Source organism: Ranitomeya variabilis, chromosome 7 (assembly GCF_051348905.1).
Source record: "Ranitomeya variabilis isolate aRanVar5 chromosome 7, aRanVar5.hap1, whole genome shotgun sequence".
NCBI lineage: Eukaryota > Metazoa > Chordata > Amphibia > Anura > Dendrobatidae > Ranitomeya > Ranitomeya variabilis.
This window is the reverse complement of record NC_135238.1, coordinates 139,532,452-139,555,954: the sequence shown is the minus strand read 5'-3', so window position 1 is coordinate 139,555,954 and position 23,503 is coordinate 139,532,452. Positions and strand designations below refer to the sequence as shown.

The 23,503-nt window shown below is 40.0% G+C and overlaps 1 protein-coding gene across 2 annotated transcripts in view; it reads left to right on the top strand.

Moving 5' to 3' along the window:
* NRP2 (neuropilin 2) overlaps positions 1 to 23,503 on the top strand; it is a 153,395-nt gene that overhangs the window by 85,818 nt on the left and 44,074 nt on the right. For both annotated transcript variants that reach the window (XM_077275760.1, XM_077275761.1), the window contains exons 9-13: positions 132 to 475; positions 2,795 to 2,939; positions 16,461 to 16,565; positions 17,730 to 17,870; positions 23,195 to 23,460. In XM_077275760.1, the coding sequence (XP_077131875.1) occupies positions 132 to 475; positions 2,795 to 2,939; positions 16,461 to 16,565; positions 17,730 to 17,870; positions 23,195 to 23,460 (1,001 nt within the window). The remainder of the gene's footprint in view (positions 1 to 131; positions 476 to 2,794; positions 2,940 to 16,460; positions 16,566 to 17,729; positions 17,871 to 23,194; positions 23,461 to 23,503) is intronic.

The window sequence follows — 23,503 nt, the reverse complement described above, 5'->3', positions numbered from 1 at the left end:
TATGTTTATCAGATAACTTTTTTCTAATTGTTTTAACTTATACTGTGAGACAAAATAATCCTGATTTATTATTGAACGTATTTGAGTATAACAATATTTATTTTGACTGTGACCTCTCTTTGGCTTTTCAGATGGTCCTTGCTCCAACATGTTGGGAATGATGTCTGGTCTTATTTCAGACTCTCAGATTACAGCATCTTCCACCAGAGAGTATCTATGGCCTCCTGGTGGGGCACGTTTGGTCAGCAGTCGATCAGGCTGGTATTCCCGTATGACTTCTGAGCAAGCAGGAAAAGAGTGGTTACAAGTGGATCTAGGAACCCTTAAGACTGTGAAAGGAATTATTATACAGGGCGCTCGAGGGGGAGATACCAGTACCGAAAACAGGGCATTTGTGAGGAAATTCAAAGTGGCATACAGTCTAAATGGAAATGATTGGGAGTATATTCAGGACTCTAAAGCGGAACAGGCCAAGGTATGGACAATATTTTCAATACGTAAGGAGACACTTGTGATATTTGACATAATACATTTGATGGTAATTGTAGAAATGTGTTATATATTTGAGAAGCATTTATGATAAGTTAGAAATCACAGTACATTGAAAAGTTGGCCAAAGCTGGATATAAACATTAGATTATTGATTCCACTAATTTCAGTGGGATTTGATGACCACTAAACGTGTATAGGGTTTTCTCGACTCCAATGGCAGATGTAGATTGTTCTGTTCTTAGACATAGGCTGCTGCTAGGTTCTTACCCTACTCTCCATATTCAATAAATGTGCATGATGGGCCAAGAGGGATAGCTGTCTACCAAACAAGTGTTTGGCTGACAGCAACCTGAAGTGTACGGAGAGTGTTAGGAGAATGTGCAGGGAATCGTTGTTTTATAACAGCATACGTAGCGCAACTTTAAGATTAGATATCGGATTACTTCTTGCCAACTAACTTGCAGACAGTTTCACAGTATATTCAAGCCTCTACTTTCTCTATGATGTATAGTACTTTTTAACCCCTTCACGCCTCAGCCCATTTTTGTTTTTTTGTTTCCGTTTTATCCTCCTCTTTCTTCCTAGAGTCATAACTTTTTTATTTTTTTGTCCACATAGTCATATGGGGGCTTGTTTTTTATGGGACGAGTTGTACTTTTGAATGACACCATTCATTTTACCACACAATGTACTCGAAAACGTGAAAAAAAATTCCAAGTGCGGTGAAACTGTAAAAATCCCTCACAATTCTGACATTGTTTTTTGGCAATTGTTTTTATGGTGTACATTTTGTGGTAAAAATGACCATGCAATATGTTTCTTCTCATCAATATGATTATGCCAATACCAAACATGTTCAGTTTTTTAATTATTTTATTGGTGAAGAAAAATCTGAAGTTTGCTAAATTTTTGGAGTTGTGTCGCCATTTTGCCAGACCAGTAACATTTTTATTTTTCTACTGATGGAGCTGTATAAGAGTCTAAGGCTACTTTCAAACTAGTCCGTCGGTACGGGCCGTCGCAAACTGTCGGCCCGACGTACCGACGGACAGTGTGTTAATGTAGCACAACGTGGGCAGCGCATGCAGTCTTACAACATATCCACTGCCCATTGTGAGTTCCGGGGAGGAGGGGGCGGAGTTTCGTCCACGCATGCGCGGTCGAAAATGGCGGACCGACGCACAAAAAAAGTTACATTGAACTTTTTTTTGTGCGTCGCGGCCGCCAAAAACACGACGCATCCGTTGCACGACGGATGCGACGTGTGTCCATATGTCGCAATGCGTCGCTAATGCAAGTCTATGGAGACAAAATGCATTCTGTGGGCAACTTTGCAGGATGCATTTTTTCTCCAAAACGACGTCCGTCACACGACATTGCAACGTCCGTCACACGACGCTAGTGTGAAAGTAGCCTAACCCAACAAAAAATAAACTACTCTTTTATTAGTACCATTTTGTGATAGATGTGATTTTTTTATTGCTTGTTACATCATTTTTTGGGGAATTGTGGTGACAAAAAACCCTAAATTTTTCGTTCTTGAATTTTTCCCGTTTATGGTGTTTACTGATCGGGTTAATTGTTTTTATATTTCTATAGATTAGACTTTTCTGAATGCGGTGATACCAAATATGTGTATTTTTTAATATCTTTTTTTTTCACTGGGATAATTGGGTGGTGATTTGAACTTTTTATTTTTTCCATATATATATATATATAACTTTTTTCAACTTCACACTGATTTTGTTAGCCCCCTTAGGAGGGTTAAAGGTGCAATTGTCCGATTGCTTGTGCTACATGCAGTGATGCCTCAGCATCACAGTCTCCTTTGAAGCTCTGCTACAAAGTTCCGTAATGACAGTCACGGAGGTCATCAGCTGACCGCCCACTGTCATGACAACTCATCGGCAGCTTGCGATCACGTCACTGGTGCGCCGATGGGAAGAAGTAAAGACACGTTTGCTCTTCGGAGATTGACAGCGACATTTAACTGGCTTACAATCATGGGCGGATCTCCGCGTTTGTTAGCGGCAGGTCCTGGCTGTAATATACTGCTGGGTATGAGGTAGTCTTGCTGCATTTTTGAAGCTGTATTGGAGGTTAGTATTAATTATAAAATCATGTATCAAAACCTAGGTTTTTCTACACTAATATGAGCTTTATTGGTACAGATCGGAGGGGTTTACTATGATTTATTGCCCTTGTGTCTCTCTGATCATATATCTTGTTGTTCCTTCATCTGATTTGGATCCTAGTCTATTATTTAAAAACAACCTGAATGTTGTGTTTAATCTGTTTTCAGGTGTTTGAGGGAAACATGCATTATGATACCCCTGAAGTGCGTAGATTTGACCCTGTAGCTGCACAGTTTGTACGAGTATATCCAGAAAGGTGGTCTCCAGCTGGCATGGGCATGAGGATGGAGATACTGGGTTGTGATAGAACAGGTGAGATGATCTAGAAACAAACAAGAATATGAAAATACTTGTACACATTTATCTTCAAAGAATGAAACTTTCATGCACATGATTCATTATTAACATATTTAATAGAGTCAATATCTTTCCTACTATGTTCTAGTCACTATTTTCATCAAGTGGCAACAAATCTGTCCTACATTTCTCAATATTGGTAGGGTCAATGAAGAACTCGTAGATTTATGAACGATTTTTCCCTGTCACTTTTAAAATTTGTATGATAATGTCAAAGACGTTTCACCCTATTAAGGATTTTAAAATTATGTTTCTGCACTGTTATCACTTTTTATGTAAAGGAAGAAAACTGCAATGTTCATATGGTTACTATAATCCATAAAACTTTTTGTATCAGATCTGCTCCACCTATTTGATAATTGATCTTTGTAATTTTTGTCTTTCTAAAATTCTCTTTATGACATGTTTACATATTGGGTAAGTCTTCCATACCATTACTAAATTAGTCAAAGAAGGAGAGAAGGTATTTGTAAACCTGACAAATAGAAAGAATTAAGAGCATAGACCTCCTTTGAGTATCCATGAACATGTTTTCAAGGAAGTATTACAGGTTAGGTCATATCAAACTAGGTAAAGTCAGAAGTCCTGTTCCAGCAGTACAGACCGGCTTCTAAATAAGCGGCTCAAAGTAGTGGCTTTGATATTGCATTTTGAAGGAAGCTTGTTACAGAAATTGCTTATGAAACACTGAAAACCTATCTCTGCTCACCAGATGTGCTTCGGTGACAGCCCCTGGAGTTATACTAACCACATCTGGGAAACACATCTCGCTTACTTGTCATTGCAGGAAGTAGAAAAGATTGTTCCTTAATATATGACTTCTCCATGGTCAACCCAAAAACGTAACTCGTTTGTTTTTTTTGCAGTAATGATGCTGACATTTTCAAATCCATGAACCTTGTCTCCAACCCATGGGCTTAGGTTGAAAATTCAAGTTTCTATACCAAACAGCAATGTTAGATTTACGAAGCTGATTGATTTCTATAGTAAACACACAAACCCTTACCATATTACAAAATTAGTCCGGCATCGTATTGGTAAAACTGATTGACTTTAAAAAAAAAAAAAATGGTATATTGACATATATTTTTTAGTGAAAATGGGATTTTCCAGCATACAAATGATGAGTGTCTATTTGTGGCTGTGATACAAACACTTATTCATGACCTGTGGAATCTTGGATATGAAATCTGAGTTCTCATTGCTTAATCCCGCCTGTCTTCACCTTATTCTTACTTTCAAAAAAAACTTTGAAAACAAATCTCTCCTCTTCAATATTTCATTCATGATCTAAGCTATGTGAGTGAGGATGACAGCTGGCACCTCTATGTTCCTTCCTTTTCCGCCAGTCTCAGATACCATAGGACTGGCTGTCCGGGGTTAATAGCTGGCCAGCGCTGGGCTGAGGTTACGGCTTACTAAAGGTTGAACATATCATATGTCTTTGGGTCTCTAAAGGAAGAGGCACTCTGGTCATGGTTTTTTAACTCCCTGGTGAGCTGTCATCTGATTTTCCACCAGAGACTGTAACTTTCACATAACTCTGGTTAGCTAAACACTAATGACTCCAGATAACTTGGCCCTTTACAGACCCATGTAATGCCCAGTGGGGGCTGTCACTTTTCTTGTCAGTATGCTTTGTGACATTGTTTTAACATGCAACATGTAATTAGTGTAAAAAGGAACAATTAAATGTAGTGGCAGCGCCTTTATTGAAATCCGAATAAGAAATCTAACAAAAAGTGGAAAAGGGTTACAGATGTTCCATTTATCCACACGTGGGGTCTTACTTTACAATTATGTAGATATATACACTCACCGGCCACTTTATTAGGTACACCATGCTAGTAACGGGTTGGACCCCCTTTTGCCTTCAGCACTGCCTCAATTCTTCGTGGCATAGATTCAACAAGGTGCTGGAAGCATTCCTCAGAGATTTTGGTCCATATTGACATGATGGCATCACACAGTTGCCGCAGATTTGTCGGCTGCACATCCCAAAGATGCTCCATACAAGGCAGCATGGATCCATGCTTTCATGTTGTTTACGCCAAATTCTGACCCTACCATCCGAATGTCGCAGCAGAAATCGAGACTCATCAGACCAAGCAACGTTTTTCCAATCTTCTACTGTCCAATTTCGATGAGCTTGTACAAATTGTAGCCTCAGTTTCCTGTTCTTAGCTGAAAGGAGTGGTACCCGGTGTGGTCTTCTGCTGCTGTAGCCCATCTGCCTCAAAGTTCGACGCACTGTGCGTTCAGAGATGCTCTTAGGCCTACCTTGGTTGTAACGGGTGGCGATTTGAGTCACTGTTGCCTTTCTATCAGCTCGAACCAGTCTGCCCATTCTCCTCTGACCTCTGGCATCAACAAGGCATTTCCGCCCACAGAACTGCCGCTCACTGGATTTTTTTTCTTTTTCGGACCATTCTCTGTAAACCCTAGAGATGGTTGTGCGTGAAAATCCCAGTAGATCAGCAGTTTCTGAAATACTCAGACCAGCCCTTCTGGCACCAACAACCATGCCACGTTCAAAGGCACTCAAATCACCTTTCTTCCCCATACTGATGCTCGGTTTGAACTGCAGGAGATTGTCTTGACCATGTCTACATGCCTAAATGCACTGAGTTGCCGCCATGTGATTGGCTGATTAGAAATTAAGTGTTAACAAGAAGTTGGACAGGTGTACCTAATAAAGTGGCCAGTGAGTGTATAATTATATTTTTATATATATAACAATAATTATGATTACTTTGCAATGATATATTTTTATATAATATCTAATTGTAAAGTAAGATGCCAAATGCAGCATCTTTATCCCTTTTCCACTGCTTGCGAGATCTGTGATTCTGAAGTTTAAGAGGTAAAGGCTGAGAAACTACATCTCATTTTTCCTTGTAGCACTAACTTCATGTAATATAATATATTTTCACATACGTTAAGTGTGGTTTTGTGGCTGAAGCCTGTTCACTTCGCTGGAGTTGACCTGGTATACTAGACCCAACCCATGAACAGATGTGGCGCTGTTTTCGGAAGAAAGTAGCCATATTTTTCTAATCTTAGACAACCCCTTTAGTTATAACTATTTTAGAATCCGTATTTTACAGTTACTACTCAAAACATGAAAATGCATGCTCAAAAAAATATACAATGTGAACAGGTCATATGACGACCATTTGTATATCCCAACATTACTGGCCATGATAATTGTATATATAATTGATCAGATCTATCAGTGGTAAATACTTTTAGTGTTTGTTCACACTTAGCTTTGACGTATGTTCAAAACCCCATCTAAAAAAATTGTAAGCTCCACTTCAGGTGAATATCGGTCTGCACTTGGACCGCGGTGCATGGACCGGCCACGGGTCTCCTGACCTGAACTCAGCAGCCTCACAGCATGTGGTCAGGAGATTGGCGCCCAGTCCATGCACAGCAGTGCGAGTACAGACCGATAGCCCCCTTTCAAAAATTACACTGCCATAATAATAAAGATGTTTCCAGATCATATATACCCACTTGCATCAATAATTCCCCACCCACCTTCCAAACCCCAACCAAAACTTATAAGCTACTGGATGATCCTGAGCTGCTGCCTGATGTTATAATTGGGCATTTGTTTTTGCAGCAGGTCAGGATCATCCAGTAGCTTATGCATTCCACTCGCCTCCCCCTGGACCCTGTTGGATGCGGCCCCCCGTCACCACTTGGCTTTTCTCATCAGCTACACGGTACCAGTCCAGACACAGCCACGGTGAGCCACCTGAAGCCTCTTTTCACCGGAGAGACTCACCCTGCTCGTCCGGTCCGCCCGTCGTCTCCGCCTGATCATCTGGTCTTCCTTCCGCCTCCACCTGCTCGTCTGTCATCCGTCCCCAGTCAGAAGAAGAGAACAGCAGAAGACACGACCTCCAAGACCACCCAACCTGCAACGGCGAGAAGGAGTTATACCACAGTGCCCACCGGACGGGGTCACACAGGGGAGAATGAGATACAGCTCAGCACACGGGATCGGATTAGATACACAGCTCAGCAGACGGGATCACATAGGAGAGGATGAGATACACGGCTCAGGAGACATTATCACACAGAAGAGGATTAGATACATGGCTCAGCAGTCAGTATAACACAGGAGAGGATTAGATACATCGCTGAGAAGTATCACACGATAGGATTAGATACACGGCTCAGCAGACAGTGTCACACAATAGGATTAGATACATGGCTCAACAGACTGTTTCACACAGGACAGGATAAGATACATGGCTCAGCAGACAGTATCACACAGGATAGGATTAGATACATGACTCAACAGACACACAGATTGGGATTAGATACATGGCTCAGCAGACAGTATCACACAGCATAGGAATAGATACATGACTCAACAGACTATCACACAGAATGGGATTAGATACACAGCTCAGCAGACTGTATCACACAGGATAGGATTAGATGCACAGCTCAGCAGACTGTATCACACAGGATAGGATTAGATACACAGCTCAGCAGACAGTATTCCACAAGATAGGATTAGATACACAGCTCAGCAGACAGTATCACACAGGATAGGATTACATGCACAGCTCAGCAGACAGTATCACACAGGATTGGATTAGATACATGGCTCAGCAGACAATAACACAGGATAGGATTAGATACATGGGTCAGCAGACAGTATCACCCAGGAAGGATTAGATACACTGCTCAGCAGACAGTATCACACAGGATAGGATTAGATACAACTCTGCAGACGGTATCACACAGGATAGGATTAGATACATGGCTCAACAGACAGTATCACACAGGATAGGATTAGATACATGGCTCAGCAGACAGTATCACTCAGGAAAGGATTAGTACACCTCTCAGCAGTCAGTATCACCCAGGATAGGATTAGATACATGGGTCAGCAGACAGTATCACACAGGATAGGATTAGCTACACGGCTCAGCAGTCAGTATCACACAGGATAAGATTAGATACAACTCATCAAACAGTATCACACAGGATAGGATTAGATACAGCTCAGCAGACAGTATCACACAGGATAGGATTAGATACACGGCTCAGCAGTCAGTATCACACAGGATAGAATTAGATACAACTCATCAGACAGTATCACACAGGATAGGATTAGATACAGCTCAGCAGACAGTATCACACAGGATAGGATTAGCTACACGGCTCAGCAGTCAGTATCTCACAGGATAGGATTAGATACAGCTCAGCAGACAGTATCACACAGGATAGGATTAGATACACGGCTCAGCAGTCAGTATCACACAGGATAGGATTAGATACACGGCTCAGCAGACAGTATCACCCAGGAAAGGATTAGATACATGGCTCAGCAGACAGTATCACACAGGATAGGGTTAGATACAGCTCTGCAGACGGTATCACACAGGATAGGATTAGATACGTGGCTCAGCAGACAGTATCACACAGGATAAGATTAGATACATGACTCAACAGACTATCACACAGATTGGGATTATATACATGGCTCAGCAGACAGTATCACACAGCATAGGATTAGATACATGACTCAACAGACTATCACACAGAATGGGATTAGATACACAGCTCAGCAGACTGTATCACACAGGATAGGATTAGATACACGGCTCAGCAGACAGTATCCCACAGGATAGGATTAGATACACAGCTCAGCAGACTGTATCACACAAGATAGGATTAGATACACAGCTCAGCAGATAGTATCACACAGGATAGGATTACATACACGGCTCAGCAGACAGTATCACAAGGGATATGTTTAGATACACGGCTCAGCAGACAGTATCACACAGGATTGGATTAGATACATGGCTCAGCAGACAGTAACACACAGGATAGGATTAGATACATGGGTCAGCAGACAGTATCACCCAGGAAAGGATTAGATACACTGCTCAGCAGACAGTATCACACAGGATAGGATTAGATACAACTCTGCAGACGGTATCACACAGGATAGGATAAGATACACGGCTCAGCAGTCAGTATCACCCAGGATAGGATTAGATACAACTCAGCAGTCAGTATCACACAGGATAGGATTAGATACACGGCTCAGCAGTCAGTATCACACAGGATAGTATTAGATACAACTCAGCAGTCAGTATCACACAGGAGAGGATTAGATACAACTCAGCAGTCAGTATCACACAGGATAGGATTAGATACAACTCAGCAGATGGGAGCACCGGAGAGACTCCCCCTGCTCGTCTGTCATCCGCCGTCTGCCCTGACACACCGCATGCTGCTCCGGAATGAGGAAGTGGAGCAGAGTGTGACTTCAGTAAGGACCATGATGCACCCGTTCCGGCCACAGCTTTAGGCTATGTGCCCACGTTCCGGATAGTATGCAGAATTTTCCTGATAAAATCCGGACTCCCTTCGCAGGAAATCCACTGGCATTTTTGCGTTTTTTTCTCTCGCATTCTTTGCTCACATTTGTTGCGTTTTTTTACGCTGGTTTTTTTTTTGCATATTTTTAGCACTTTTTCACAATGGTCCAAATATTCTATAGCGGGAAAACCGTGGATTTTCCGTAAAATTAATGAACATGCAGCATTTTTTTTCCACAATGCTTTTCCGCTGCGGAAAAAAACGCAGCATGAGCACAAAAATTGCGGAATGCATTAAAATAATGGGATTGTTAATATAAGCGTTTTTGAAGCGTTTCTGCACTGGAAAACCACTGCAAAAACGCTTCAAAAACGCAAAAAATCTGGAACGTGGGCACATAGCCTAAACGTACAGTGCCATTTTCCATTTACCGGATGCATTAACAACACAGTAGGTGTATCTTTAAAACACAACAGTGTTTTTTATGCATCAAGCATTCGGAAGCCTTGAACAAAATGTCCAGGGGCCCGATGAGGAGAAGCAAAGAGAGGGGGGCCCGAGCAGACTGAGCTGCCAGCATGTTCGGGCCCCCTTTTTGCTTCTAATCACCGGGCCCCATACAGTAGTAAGGGCATTAATGCCCTGATGGCCGCCCTGTATTCAGATGTGGTTTTCAATCAGAACTCAACTTTAAGGGGGGATATTTTGCAATACTGAGAAATAATCAGAACAATTACATTTACAGTGTTCACTTTGTAATTACAACCTTTTGGAGTAAATTGGTCTTTGGGCTGAGCCTTTTTTTTATTACCACTTATAAATTTTGGGAAGAGTATTCCAGCTGCTCAAGGAAGCGAGTAAACTGGCGCTAGCCCAAATACCGAGCACCTGACAACTCACTCTCTAGGTCCAGCTTCCTTCTGATGTGTTCCGCTGCTCTCAGCCATGCCCTGCATCTGCTATGGATCTTTTTTTTGAAGTTCCGAGCGTCTGCTTTCAATTACTGCACTGCTGGGTGTCTCAATCTGGAATTTCTTAGTGCTGCTGGTCTGTGCTCAGAAGGGGGGTTTCTCCTATTCACTTTCTATTTCGCACACCACAGTGTCTGATAGTTTCTTTTCCATTATCTCAGACAAATGTTTGGCTCAGTAGTAGAATAATGAGATACACAAACAATTGTTATGTCACCCGACAATTACATGCTTCTATGTCCGTGAGTTGATATTTGTATGACTAGTTGGGGGCCGGTATTGAAGATGTAAAAAAAGTGATTTTTGTTTGATGTTATTGGAATATTGAGGAGTCTGGATAGTGGATGTATCAGTAAATATATGCTCTTTTTTTTTTTTTACAAATTCCTTTTATTAATAATGAAAGCTATGACATCGTAACAATTTTCCGATGGATTCCATTAGACACTGATAAAGTCCATAAACTTTAATGGGATCTGTTGAAGTTCTGACATTTTTGGCAGCAAAAACTGTGCTATTCTCGCTGCCTATAATATCAGAAGACCTGATGGAATCCCTAAGGGATGACCTCAACCCATGTACCATCAAAGCTTTAAATGTATTCAATTTTGGACGTCATGTAATTGATTGTATCATTTTACTTGTTTATTACATTGAAAAATAAGTAGTCCCAGGGATATATATATATATATATATTTATTTATATTTAGCTTTACATTACCTTTTAGTATTGACAGGTGGAGCTATTCTATTTTTTTCTATATTTCTTATGCTATCATTCACATAATAAAGAGCCTTGAGAAGCACGTCTTCCAGTTGCTACTCTCTAAAAAAACACATCCACACACAAATACACATGGCTCTTAAAATACCATGTCATAAATTAAGTTTCCCCAGTGGTGATCCACTGGGTGCCAGTTAAACAGCTGTACGGTATTATATAATATTATAAAATTAATTACTGTACTTTAGAGTCGGGGTAGAAATTAATGTGTTCACTTTTTTTTATATGCCCTAATCTAATTGTAATCATCTATTGGATATTTGAATAGCAATGCTGGAAAGTTGGTTGCTAGAATCTAGAAGATTGTGCTAACAATGTAGGAGGCCCAATAAGCACAACTGTAAGTCATTATTAAATGTAGTTGCGTCTGTAGACTATTCAGTCTAATCAGTCTTTTTGTGCAATATAGTACTGTATATCCATATAATGGTGAAATAATTAGCTGAGTGCATGGATTCCTGCTTGTGAAGGTTTTTTTAAGCAAAGGAACATAATTGTCTGTAATAGGGGTATTAGCATGATGTGAGGAAGTTATTAGAGGCATGCCAAATGGTTATTACATAGGATCCAGACCAGACAAAGGAAATACATTTAAAACGCATAAACTTCATATAGGAGAATAGTTTAAGCCTGGGTGCTATAATTGCTGTTCGGAGATTATCAATCAGGAAGTCCTTTTGATTAGAATGCTATATGATATTAGCAGATTTTGTGCTACCATATTATTTTGGACTTTACTTCTGAAGGTTCTCTGTCTTATACATTTTTATATGACAGCCTCGTAATCCAGAATATTTGGTCATCCAAAACCTATATGGTCCACTTAAAGAGGTTGTCCAGTACTTTTATTATGATGGCATATCCGTAGAATAAGTCATTAATATTTGTGTGGGTGCAACCCCTGACACCCCCACTAATTAGCTATTCCCAAGGCCTCATGTTGCCAGATATGATTAGTTGGGGAGCGAAACAGCACAGCTTTGTCATCTATGTATTCAAATGAATAGGGGTGAATCTGCAGTACTATCCCATACAGTTAATGGATCTGTGCTGTTCCGCTCCACAACTGATCACATCTGGCTGCCACCGGCAATGCTAACAACTGATCTGAGAGAAGGGGTCATGAAGGAGTTGGGGGTACCAGTTGTTGCATTTCCGAAAATAATATTGATGACCTATCCTAAGGATAACCCATCAATATGAAAGTACTGGACTACTCCTTTAATGCTTCATAGAATCTTGCTGTAATGCTACATTTTGTCAAAAACCCTGAAACTGTTGTCTGTTAATGAAATGTATGCATTGGTTTTTATCTTAAGTTGTGTGATAAGGCCCTTTAGAGGATTGGTATTGACTTTTAGGATTTCTACCTCCATTGTGAAGCACTAAAGTTCTGAAGAGGCTTTTTTGCATATGAGTATCTATAGTTGTAACTTTATGTTGAGTATAATATTTTTATTTTCCTTTAGTATGTAAGAGTCACTTATATTGCATATCTTCACACCATTATATATCATCTCTCCTTCTCATGTACTTTACTTTTTTACCACTTTGCAGTTATAAGGCCCCTAGGCATGTGGTTGGCAAGTTTCCTTTCACACCAGTTATTTATAAAGTAACTTGGAACTTCTTTGAAAGGAAATGTCTCTCTTCCATCTTCCGCTTGTTAATTAGCAACTATTCTCGTCCATTTCCCATTCACACCAATCACCTCTGACTTTGAACTACACTCTGATTACTCACCACAGTTACATGCTGTGTATGAAATATTATAACCCATTCCCTACAATCCTACAAAGTAAGGAAGTAAAGTATTTGCCAAGATTGAATTCAAGTTGTTGACAACCTTGTCACTACATCTTGCCTACACATCAGATATTAGATTGAAGCGTAACCCTGTCGGATTTCTCTGTGGACCTTAGAAATGCAGTTTGAATACATTTCTAAAAAACATTTCTTCTATATTTTACATACGGTAATATCTGTCTGAGTAGATGGAGGATAGCAGTTGTACATTGTTCTATTGGTTGGTTTTCATTTTGACATGTTTTTCTAAAAATTATTTTGGCATACGAATGTGTCCACCATTCCATTATTTATCATTGGTCAACAGTGGTTAACGACTCCACATTCTCATAAAACAAATTCAGTATATTGTAACTACGGTACTTGCTATCAAAGCCATTGCCAACCTGCAAACCACATATCAACCACTGGATGGCCACCTATAGATAAATATAGCATGGATATCTATTGAGTATATCAAAATCATGTGTTTTTTCCAAGCTGGTCATCTTGTGCTAAAATATGTCCAGCCAAGGGCAAAGGTGTGGAAGGACACAGCTGTAGGTTAATGACCTTGACATGGCCATCAGTTCATTGGCTGACTATGTAAAATATTCTTCTAAATTAGCCAAAGAAGGTTTCATTTTTGAAGTTCAAACACTTTAAAACTTTATGTAGAGAAACCTAAGTGATGTTATGTAATTTTGAGCCTTCAGATAGTCAAAAGCAAAATAATTCAAGTAAAGTGGGTTGTCTTGACTACAAGATTTTTCAATGCCAACCACTCTACGTATAGTATAAAATTATTCTTGACATATCAGCATGATTTCAATATCAACTTTGAACTTTACATTTAATTGTTGCAGAAAAAGGTCTGTACACCTCTTAATATAGGAGTAATCAGATGGTACTTGTACTTGTGACTGGTTGTTCCACCAATCTTTAAGTTTTCTTACCCTTTAAACCTCAGCAGCCTACGCTGGTCCCTCAAGGAGATTGGGTTCAACTAACCACAATATTGTATAACATATCTAAAATGTAGTTTCAACAAGAGTATGCATTATTCGTATATTAGTTGTCATGCTCAATAATCACAAAGAACTGACTTTGAAGGAAAACAAGTCATAATGATTGGCGTGAAGGCATGAAAGTTCTTTGAACATTTTTTAAATTCCCTAGTTGAAGATACAGGATCCGCTGCAAGGGTGTGTAGCACGGAAGACCCTGTCCTGGAGTTTACAAGAAACAGATTGCACAGCCAGATAGTCTTACTCAAGTTTTCCCATATGAGTAATCTGTGAGCGTCTGGAGATGTATACTCATCTAATATATTATTCTACTGTGTAGCACTTTAAATCCATCTTACCAACGGAACAAAAATTCCTTTTATAAGTGCACAGTCCAACAATTCCTTGGGGCTGTGTTCTCTAGCAGCACAGCAGAATATGGTGCATTTTTAAGTAAATCCTTGTTCAAATGGCAAGTCCCTTTTCACACAATACTGTGCTTTATCAGGGATATACATGTATAGAAACTTGGGATTGTAAAGGAGATCTCTTCTGAATCTCACTAGAAACTCCGATGATTGTTGATATTATTAAGATCAGGAAATGCTTAAGACACGGAACAGACATTGTTCGAGTTAAACTTATATAGGCATCTGGTAGAGACATTGCTGCTTTCAAAATCAACAACCTGGCATTAAATCGTGAGCCATCTGCTAATCCTGAGCACTCTATAAATACATTACCTTTTATAGTATTGCTTCGCTCTTTCAAATTCAGTGCAAACTTCAGACCTGCTAACTAGAACAAAGAACGAGAATTACCGTTGGTTGAAAATGAAGAATCTGACCAAGGAAAAGATCAAAGAGGTTTTCTATTTCTTATTTTTTTAAGCTCAAGAGGGAAATTATCCTCACATCACAGATTTTGGCTGCTTTTTGTTCCATTCACATTCAGCCTTCTCAATGTACAACACATGGGCGTAATGATGCAGCAGTCTGTTAACTTTTTCAGTACCGTGTACAGTCCATCCTGATTTTTAGGAAGCAAGAACTTAACTTTTCCACAAGTAGCTTTCTGTTTATTCAACACATTATTCTGTAGAATTTTTATTAAATCAAATATTCCTATATTCTTTCTATTGAAAATGCTATTTTTTTTTCTCATTTCAAAATGATATCCTACAATACAGGCATTAAGGTTTCTACAAAATATCAAGCTAGTCATATACATGAGATATTTTTCTGTCGATCATAAGTGTGAGATCTGCTGAGAATCTGATGACCATGTTGTCTACTTGTATACATACATTGCCATTATTAACATAGGAAATTGTTTTTTGTTTTGGAAATGTTAGAAACAACTGATGCATAAAAACAGATGCCATACGGATTGCATAAAGATGGCAGATAGACGACAATACAGCTGAAAAACAGTTCTTTTTTATGGATGATAATCAGTCGATTTTATTTTTTAGACTCTCGTGTGAACTTAACCTTAGGTTAAAGCTGGAGTTACACTAAACGACTTACCAACGATCACGACCAGCGATACGACCTGGCCGTGATCGTTGGTAAGTCGTTGTGTGGTCGCTGGGGAGCTGTCACACAGACAGCTCTCTCCAGCGACCAACGATCAGGGGAACGACTTCGGCATCGTTGAAACTGTCTTCAACGATGCCGAAGTCCCCCTGCAGCACCCGGGTAACCAGGGTAAACATCGGGTTACTAAGTGCAGGGCCGCGCTTAGTAACCCGATATTTACCTTGGTTACCATTGTAAAAGTAAAAAAAAAAAAACCACTACATACTCACATTCTGATGTCTGTCACGTCCCCCGCCGGCGTCCACCGGCGTGCACTGAATGTGTCAGCGCCGGCAGTAACAGCAGTGACGTCACCGCTGTGCTCTGCTTTACGGCCAGCGCTGACACAGTCAGTGCAGGGAAGCTCTCGGCAACAGCGCGTGCATTAGCAGCGCTCCTGCCGAAAACAGTTTTAACCCTGTGGACGCCGGGGGATGTGGCAGACATCAGAATGTGAGTATGCACTGGTTTTTTTTTTACTTTTACAATGGTAACCAGGGTAAATATTGGGTTACTAAGCGCGGCCCTGCGCTTAGTAACCTGATATTTACCCTGGTTACAAGTGAACACATCGCTGGATCGGCGTCACACACGCCGATCCAGCGATCACAGCGGGTGATCAGCGACCAAAAAAAGGTCCTGATCATTCCCATCGACCAACGATCTCCCAGCAGGGGCCTGATCGTTGGTCGCTGTCACACATAACGAGATCGTTAGCGGGATCGTTGCTACGTCACCAAAAGCGTGACGTTGCAACGATATCGTTAACGATATCGTTATGTGTGACTCAGCCTTAACAGCAGATGTTACTAAATAGGCTGTGTCCTGGCAATAGTCTGCATGTAAAGGGTTTATTGATTCAGAGAGATTAGTGGACAGATATAGGCAGCATGTCCACATTGCACTCACTGTTTTGTTCAGTTTAAGTTCTATCTGTCTATACCGATTTACATTTTCACATGGTGATACCCATATACCTCTTTTTTTTAAAGAAATGGCACCTACCTCAGAGACAATGAGACCTACTATGAAAATTGAAGAGACGACCACACAAGTAGCTGTTGAAGACGATACCAGTGACTCCTCAGATACTGAAGGTAGTAATCCCCCTATGTATTATCTAATATTGTGTATGTATATATTATATACTGAGCAGAGATGACTAGTAGGCAATGCACGTCCATGGCTCTGTCCATTAGAGATCGATGGGAGGTACAGAGACAGACTCTTTGGAAACAGGAAAAGAATCTGGTAGACTTCAGTTTAAAAATGCCTAAACATTTTTTTAAAAAATAATAGTCGAAAACACACACATGCATATATATATAGTTATATTTATTTATAGAGATTTTTTATTTTATTACTATCTATTTAGGTGCTTTTAAACTGGGGTTTCCAAATTCTTTGCCTGTTTCCAAAGAGTTTTTTTCAGTACCTCTCATCGGCTGTAAAGGATAGAGCCATGGATGTGCATTGCCTATCAGTCATTTCTTCTCTGTCCAAGTGCTGTGGTCATCCTGGCAGAAGGATATGAGACCATCACAGGGTTATTCCCTTCTTTATAAATTGGTATTTGTGAATGTAAATTCAAGCAATTTTGCAGTTTATCACTTACTGAAATTTTCATCTTTTAAATGTTAACACTTTTTTCCTGTTGCTTAGTGCTTATTGCCTTGGTGACCGACCACCAGTGCCAGGCAGCAGAAGATGCTCAGGGCTTACAAGTTATTTTCTGTTGAGCTTGTAAGCACTGTTTTGAAACTGGAGTGTTACCTCCTGACCCCAGCTTACTTCAGTGTAGTGCTTACAAGCTAGACAGCAGCGGTGGTCGGTCTCCTAGCCAAGTGTTGTAAACAAAATAAAAGTGTTAATATCTCAAAAGCATGTCATTTTTTATAAGCTCATATGTATTAGAAAACTAGCGAGGCTCCAATTATTACAGAATACAGAAGGTAGGTAGCACCATCTTCACCAACTCCCAATGCAGATTTTACAAGGTTTAGTTTTGTATGGTGGATACCGGCAGATCTTTTCCACCTCAGGCTTTTTATTTTGTTTTCTTTGTTTTGTTGGTGGGATTAGATGGGCTTCAGTCTATCAAAACTAACGTCAAGGTTAAGACGTGTGAGCGCGCTAAAAGGATCCCAGAAGAGGGAGGTTTATAGTATACAATGTTCCAGCAATTTAACAATGAAAAGCGAGGCTTAGCAAAGTGCAGAATAAACTAGACCAGAATACCTTTTTTTCCTCCTTCGTTATAGATTGTGTGGCTCCATTGGGATTCAATTGCAATTTTGACCATTCTGAAGACGTTTGCAGCTGGACACATGATATTAAAGCTAACTTCACATGGTCGTTTCATCCCAATAGCACCTGGATGGGACATTTTGGCTCTAATCCTGGTAAGTCTGCTAGATTTCTTGGTTTTTTTGACCTACCAAAGTGTTCAGTAAGTGTTCGATGTGGTGTATTGTATGACGGTACATACATTGTTGGGAAATATGCTCTATAAAAATTACAAATTGGAGGTATACAGCCTATCCCTAACTTTGTTTAATGTAATTGGTGAGTATACAACATTACGGAAAAAATACTTCTAATTTTATATGTATCTAAGATAAAGTGGTCCATTATTTCCTGGCGCCCACTGCGTAAAATACTTATAGCGAATAATGATATCGATGTTTTCAATATGCCTCCAAACTCCAACAGCTCATTCTATTTTACTGGAACTTGATGTATGGTATAATGATGCTGAAAATCTTATTTTCATCCACCTACGAGGTTTTCTTTTACACACAGTTTATAGAAAAGGTATAGTTACACCTCACTCCTCAGCATGACCTATTTTAATGACTTTCCTCATTCTCATGTTTGGTTGAGATTTTCCCTTCCCCATATAAAAACAGATACTTTATTATAGTTTCCATTTATTAAAGCTCCTTCTCAAGTGGGAAACTGCAACTTTCAGAGCCACATCTGCAAAGAACTACATGTCCCATAATTCTTCTGCAGGTTCTAGTCTTCCAGAGGTTACAGACTGAGCTGTTATTTCCCGAAATCTACAACATAGTTATATCTCAACAATCAATAAATCAGATTTAGTCATATATATTATTACTATTATTTCCGGGGAGGTTCACCCTATAGCTTACAGGGGCTGGTAATCCATTTGGACCCCTTAGGCGGAAAATGTGTGCTTGCAGCAACAGGAAGAACACTTACCAAAGGTCTCGGTAGAAATCACTGTCTGCCCATCTCCATCAGCCTAATAATGTTTAATTAATATAATGAGTCTTTTGCATGAAGGGAAGGACCTATTTTTATAACCTATTGGTGGATTTCGCTTTTCATTTCCTCTCCCCTGGGATATTATAATTGCCTGTTATTTTGTTAACCTTTTGTGTACCTCCAGAAAAGCAGCTTTTGGCACCAAATATCAGAGATGAACCTGTTTACTGCGTATATATCCATACTGGATATGGTTTTTTGTATTATTATGTTGTGGAGAAACTATTATGATAAACTAGATAAGTGATAGCGTTACCTAGGGCTCTTTAGCATTCATTATGATATTTTCTTTTGCTATCCTGCTTACAGTCATTGACTCTTGTTTTTAACTCCTTCATGCCATGGCCATTTTCCATTTTTTCATTTTAGTTTTTTTCCGCTCCATAATTTTTTTATTTTTCCGTCAATACAGTTGCATAAGGGCTAGTTTGGGGAGATGAGTTGTACTTTTGAATGACACCATTGATTTTACCATACAGTGTACTGGAAAACAGGAAAAAAATTCCAAGTGCAGTGAAACTGCAAAAAAAGGTGCAATCCCAGAATTGTTTTTTGGGGTTTTTTATTTACTATGTTCACTATATAGTAAAAGTGACCTGGAGATATGATTCAGAGATTGACAGCTGGATTTAACTGTTTAACTGCCGCAGGTGGAATCCACTCGCAGCTGTTAAATCAGCTGTCATGTGGGGGGGAAGATACGACCTCAGTGCCGGAGCCAACATCAAAGTCAGGGACACGACATATATGTAGTGAAGGGGTTAAAGGGTTATTCCCATTTTTGTAAATGGGTAATGTAGGACTGTGCTTGTAAATATAAGCAATTTTGCAATTTATGACTTGTTAACATTTTTAGCTGTTCTTAAGAAAGTTACCCTTGTTTTCTATTCTTTTGTTTACAGCTAGTCACACTAGAAACTGGCCACCGCTGATAGATAGCAGGAACAGTGCAGTGCATACAAGCTTTTTTTCTATAATTTTTGTAAGCACTAGTTTGAAACTGGCCAGGAAGACTGGTGCACCCTGTTTCTTCCTAATCCTGGCTAGCTTTAGCACAGTGCTTACAAGCTACACAGCTGTGGTGGCCGGTCTCCTAGTCAACGAGCTGTAAACAAAAGAAAAGGTTTACAATCTCAAGAACTTCTCTGAATTTAAATAAGCGGTAAATTGTAAAAGTGCTTGTTTTAACAACAATAACAATCTACAACATGCTAAAATAGGGATAACCTTAAAGGAGAGAAAAAAACCCCAAACAATTGTGGATGACTGTTTTAGGCTAGTTTCACACTAGCGTTTATCTGGGCTGCAGAGGGATGCGGACTTCCTCCGTGAAGCCCTGCCCACTGCCGCGCCTCTTTGTTCAGCTCCGCGTACGGCTGCATGCGGCGTGCGCACCCTATCTTTAACATTGAGTACGCAGGCCATGCCGCTGTATGCGGATGCCGCCGCATGCATCATTTTGACAGTGCGATGACCTGCGCCGAACTCAACATGTTGCATTTTCATGCAGATGCCGCACCATCAAAACGACGCATGCAGCGGCATCCGCATACAGTGGCATGGCCTGCGTAGCCAATGTTAAAGATAGGGTGCGCACGCCGCATGCAGCCGTAGGCGGAGCTGAATGAAGAGGCACGGCAGTGGGCGGGCCTTCACGGAGGAAGTCCGCAGCCCGGCTAAACGCTAGTGTGAAACTAGCCTAAGGAAAATATTTAAAATGGCCTGAAAGGGAATCTGTCTACAATCAATGTTTGATCAGCAGCTGATTATCTCTGCCTGATAAGGTCTCACATGCACAGCAGTCAGGCTAATCTGTGTAACCCCGCCCCACATTGATTAGCAGCTTACTGACAATGTGCATTGTACACAGGATGAGGCATAAGTCTGAAATCCTCAGCAAAACGGGGTCCAGACATGCTCTGGTAGGGCCATAGACTATAATGGGGACAGCAGAGTGAACATACGCACTGACGCACACCATTTTTGGGAGTGTACGCCTACAGGAGGTGGACGCTCAGACTTAGTAGACTGTATCTGGGTGTCCGCCCCTGTAGTCGTTCCCTTCCAAATATGATGCTAGTCAGAGCACACATTCACTCTGCCTGCACCATTACAGTCTATGGCCCCATTGGTGCATATGTCCGGGCCCTGTTTTGTGAGGAATTTAGGACGTATGCCCCCAGCAGGGACACAGAACGCAATGTGAAAGCACCCTAAGTTATAGATAATTGAATCAGTCTCTCTTGCTTTATATTATGCTGTTCTCACATTTCGTAAAAACCTGCTTACAGATTCCCTTTAGATCAGCCAAACCTCACCTTCCCCCATTCACCACCCCCCAAAAAAAGAAAACAGAATCTTTTCCTATGCAGCAGTGAAGAACACAATAGAATATTGGGTGAAATGACCGTGTATACATGATGGTATTCCTTCATTGTTCACTACTAAAATAACATATTGGTCACTGCCACTTAGCCTAAAGCAATAGTCTAATTAGAAAAAAAAAAATTTCCTAGTGCAGTGTCATTACTATTTTTGACCTGTGGGGGGCGCTGTTTATGGTTTTTTTATATTGTTAACTATATATAGCATTTGTTTTACTTTGCTGTTATGTTTCTGATGTTACCTGAGATTTTATTACTGTCATGTACTCTACTACTGCTTAGTGAGGAGCCATGATGCTAAAGTTACAGCGCCAACCATTCAATATTGTGCTGCTCTTTGTAGTTTCCTTTTCTTCTTTGCAGCCATGTTAATAATATCAAATATAGGATATCATTGCATATGAACAGAAAGCCTTTAGTGTTCGGGCCCCTTACAGAAGCTTCTCTCATGCATCCAAACTGCAAAGAAAGATTTGTCACAGACCCTGTTAGTGCCTTTCATGCTTGAGGACCAAGAGTTCCCACAGTGGTCACATCTGACATTGGACAGAGGGGATATCTGTGTGTCTACAACAAAGCAGGGTGCACACAACACTGATACTGAGAACTTGTGACTTTCGGGAGGACAGGACACACCTTCTAGTACAATTCACAATACCGTTTGAAAATCTGTAAAAAGGAAGGAACGTCAATGTCATTTCTAAAGGATTCTATTATCTAGATAGAATGGGTGATGCATCTATGTTCTTAGCACATGCAATTCTTGGTATTTCATCATCATTAAGAACACGTTGATGAACAGTGTAATTATCACATCTCTACAATGGATTATAAAGACTAGCATTGTTTTAATTTCTATTGCATCAATCAACAGTATATATGAAAATAAGCTACTTAGCAATATATTTTATCAAGGAAATCTGCTTCTTTCTCCCTCCAGGACTGATCATTCATTTTTAAAATTCTTTTTTCACAGGTAAAATCTGTACTCAGTGAAGACAGATTGTTATATTACTGAAATAGAAGATGGCACTTTCTATGGATAAGAATCTATGTACTGTAGATGACAGGAGGGAGGGACTCTGTTGTTGGCGCTTCCCTACGCCCCTCTGCATAAAATGTCATCAAAAACAGCCGTCATCTCCTATCTCAGTAATGTGATAAACTGTCTGCACCGAATACAGATTTTACCTGTGAATTGAGAATCTTGAAAATGAATGAAGCAGATTTCTCTGATAAGATGTATTACAAAGTTTCTTGTTTTTATTTGTACTATTGATTTATGAAATAAAAATGAAAATGACGGTTACTCTTTAAGAGTTTGGAAAATGTTAATTTTAATCTATTTTGATGGCATTGGACAAACCCCACCTCCTCTCCTTTGTCCCCATCTATGTTCATGTGTATCATTCTACCACTCTATAGTTTCCTCCTAATCAGATTTGTCTCTATTTCTAAGATAAGCTGATTTATGATAACAAGTGTTCATCAACACTTACAACATTTGTTGCTTGTTGTGCTGACCACAGGTTTTTCTTGAAATACATTTTACTGTTGTAGATATTTTTTACTTTCAACCTTTATTTTTAGGAGCCAGACACAAGAAGAGAGGGTTATGGATGCTCTCAGTTCAGGGTGGTCTTCCTCTTTGAAGAAAGACAACAGCGGCTTAGGAGGGAGAAACAGCTGTTATAAGTTCTCTGAGCATGAAAAATGGGAGTTTTATCAATGTTTAGACCAGGATTCACTTAAATAAATGCATGCTTCTTTGTTAGTTTAACTTTGTGACATCCACAATTCTTGAAACAGAATCAAGATACACAGACAGAAGAAGACTGGTTACACCGATACCTTGATATCACAACAGCGTTTACTAAAATATATCAAAATAGTGCAAATATTTCTAACATTAGGCTACAGTCGTATTGATGTGACTGTGATGACTACCACAACATAGAATCTATAGAAGCAGAGATGTTAGTTCTGGTTATAAATACAATTTTGTTTTTAATCACTAATACTTCTGTCGTTTTTACTTTTTTCTTTAATAGCCAACAGTAAGAATTATCTGAGACTGCCCAGCAGTGGAAGACGAGAGGGCCAACATGCCCGTTTACTCAGCCCTAGAATGCATCAGCCCAGGTGTGCCTTTTGCTTGGCATTCCGTTATAGAGCATCGGGAACCAGTGGTGCCACATTGCGAGTGCTCAGAAATTCAAGTCAGGAGAACAGTTTGCTGTGGAAAATTCGAGAAGAACCGGGAAGTGAATGGAAAGATGGCAGAATCCTCCTGACAAGCTATGAAGGAGATTACCAGGTACAAAAGGCAGAATGATTGTTGGAATCTAAACATTTCATCA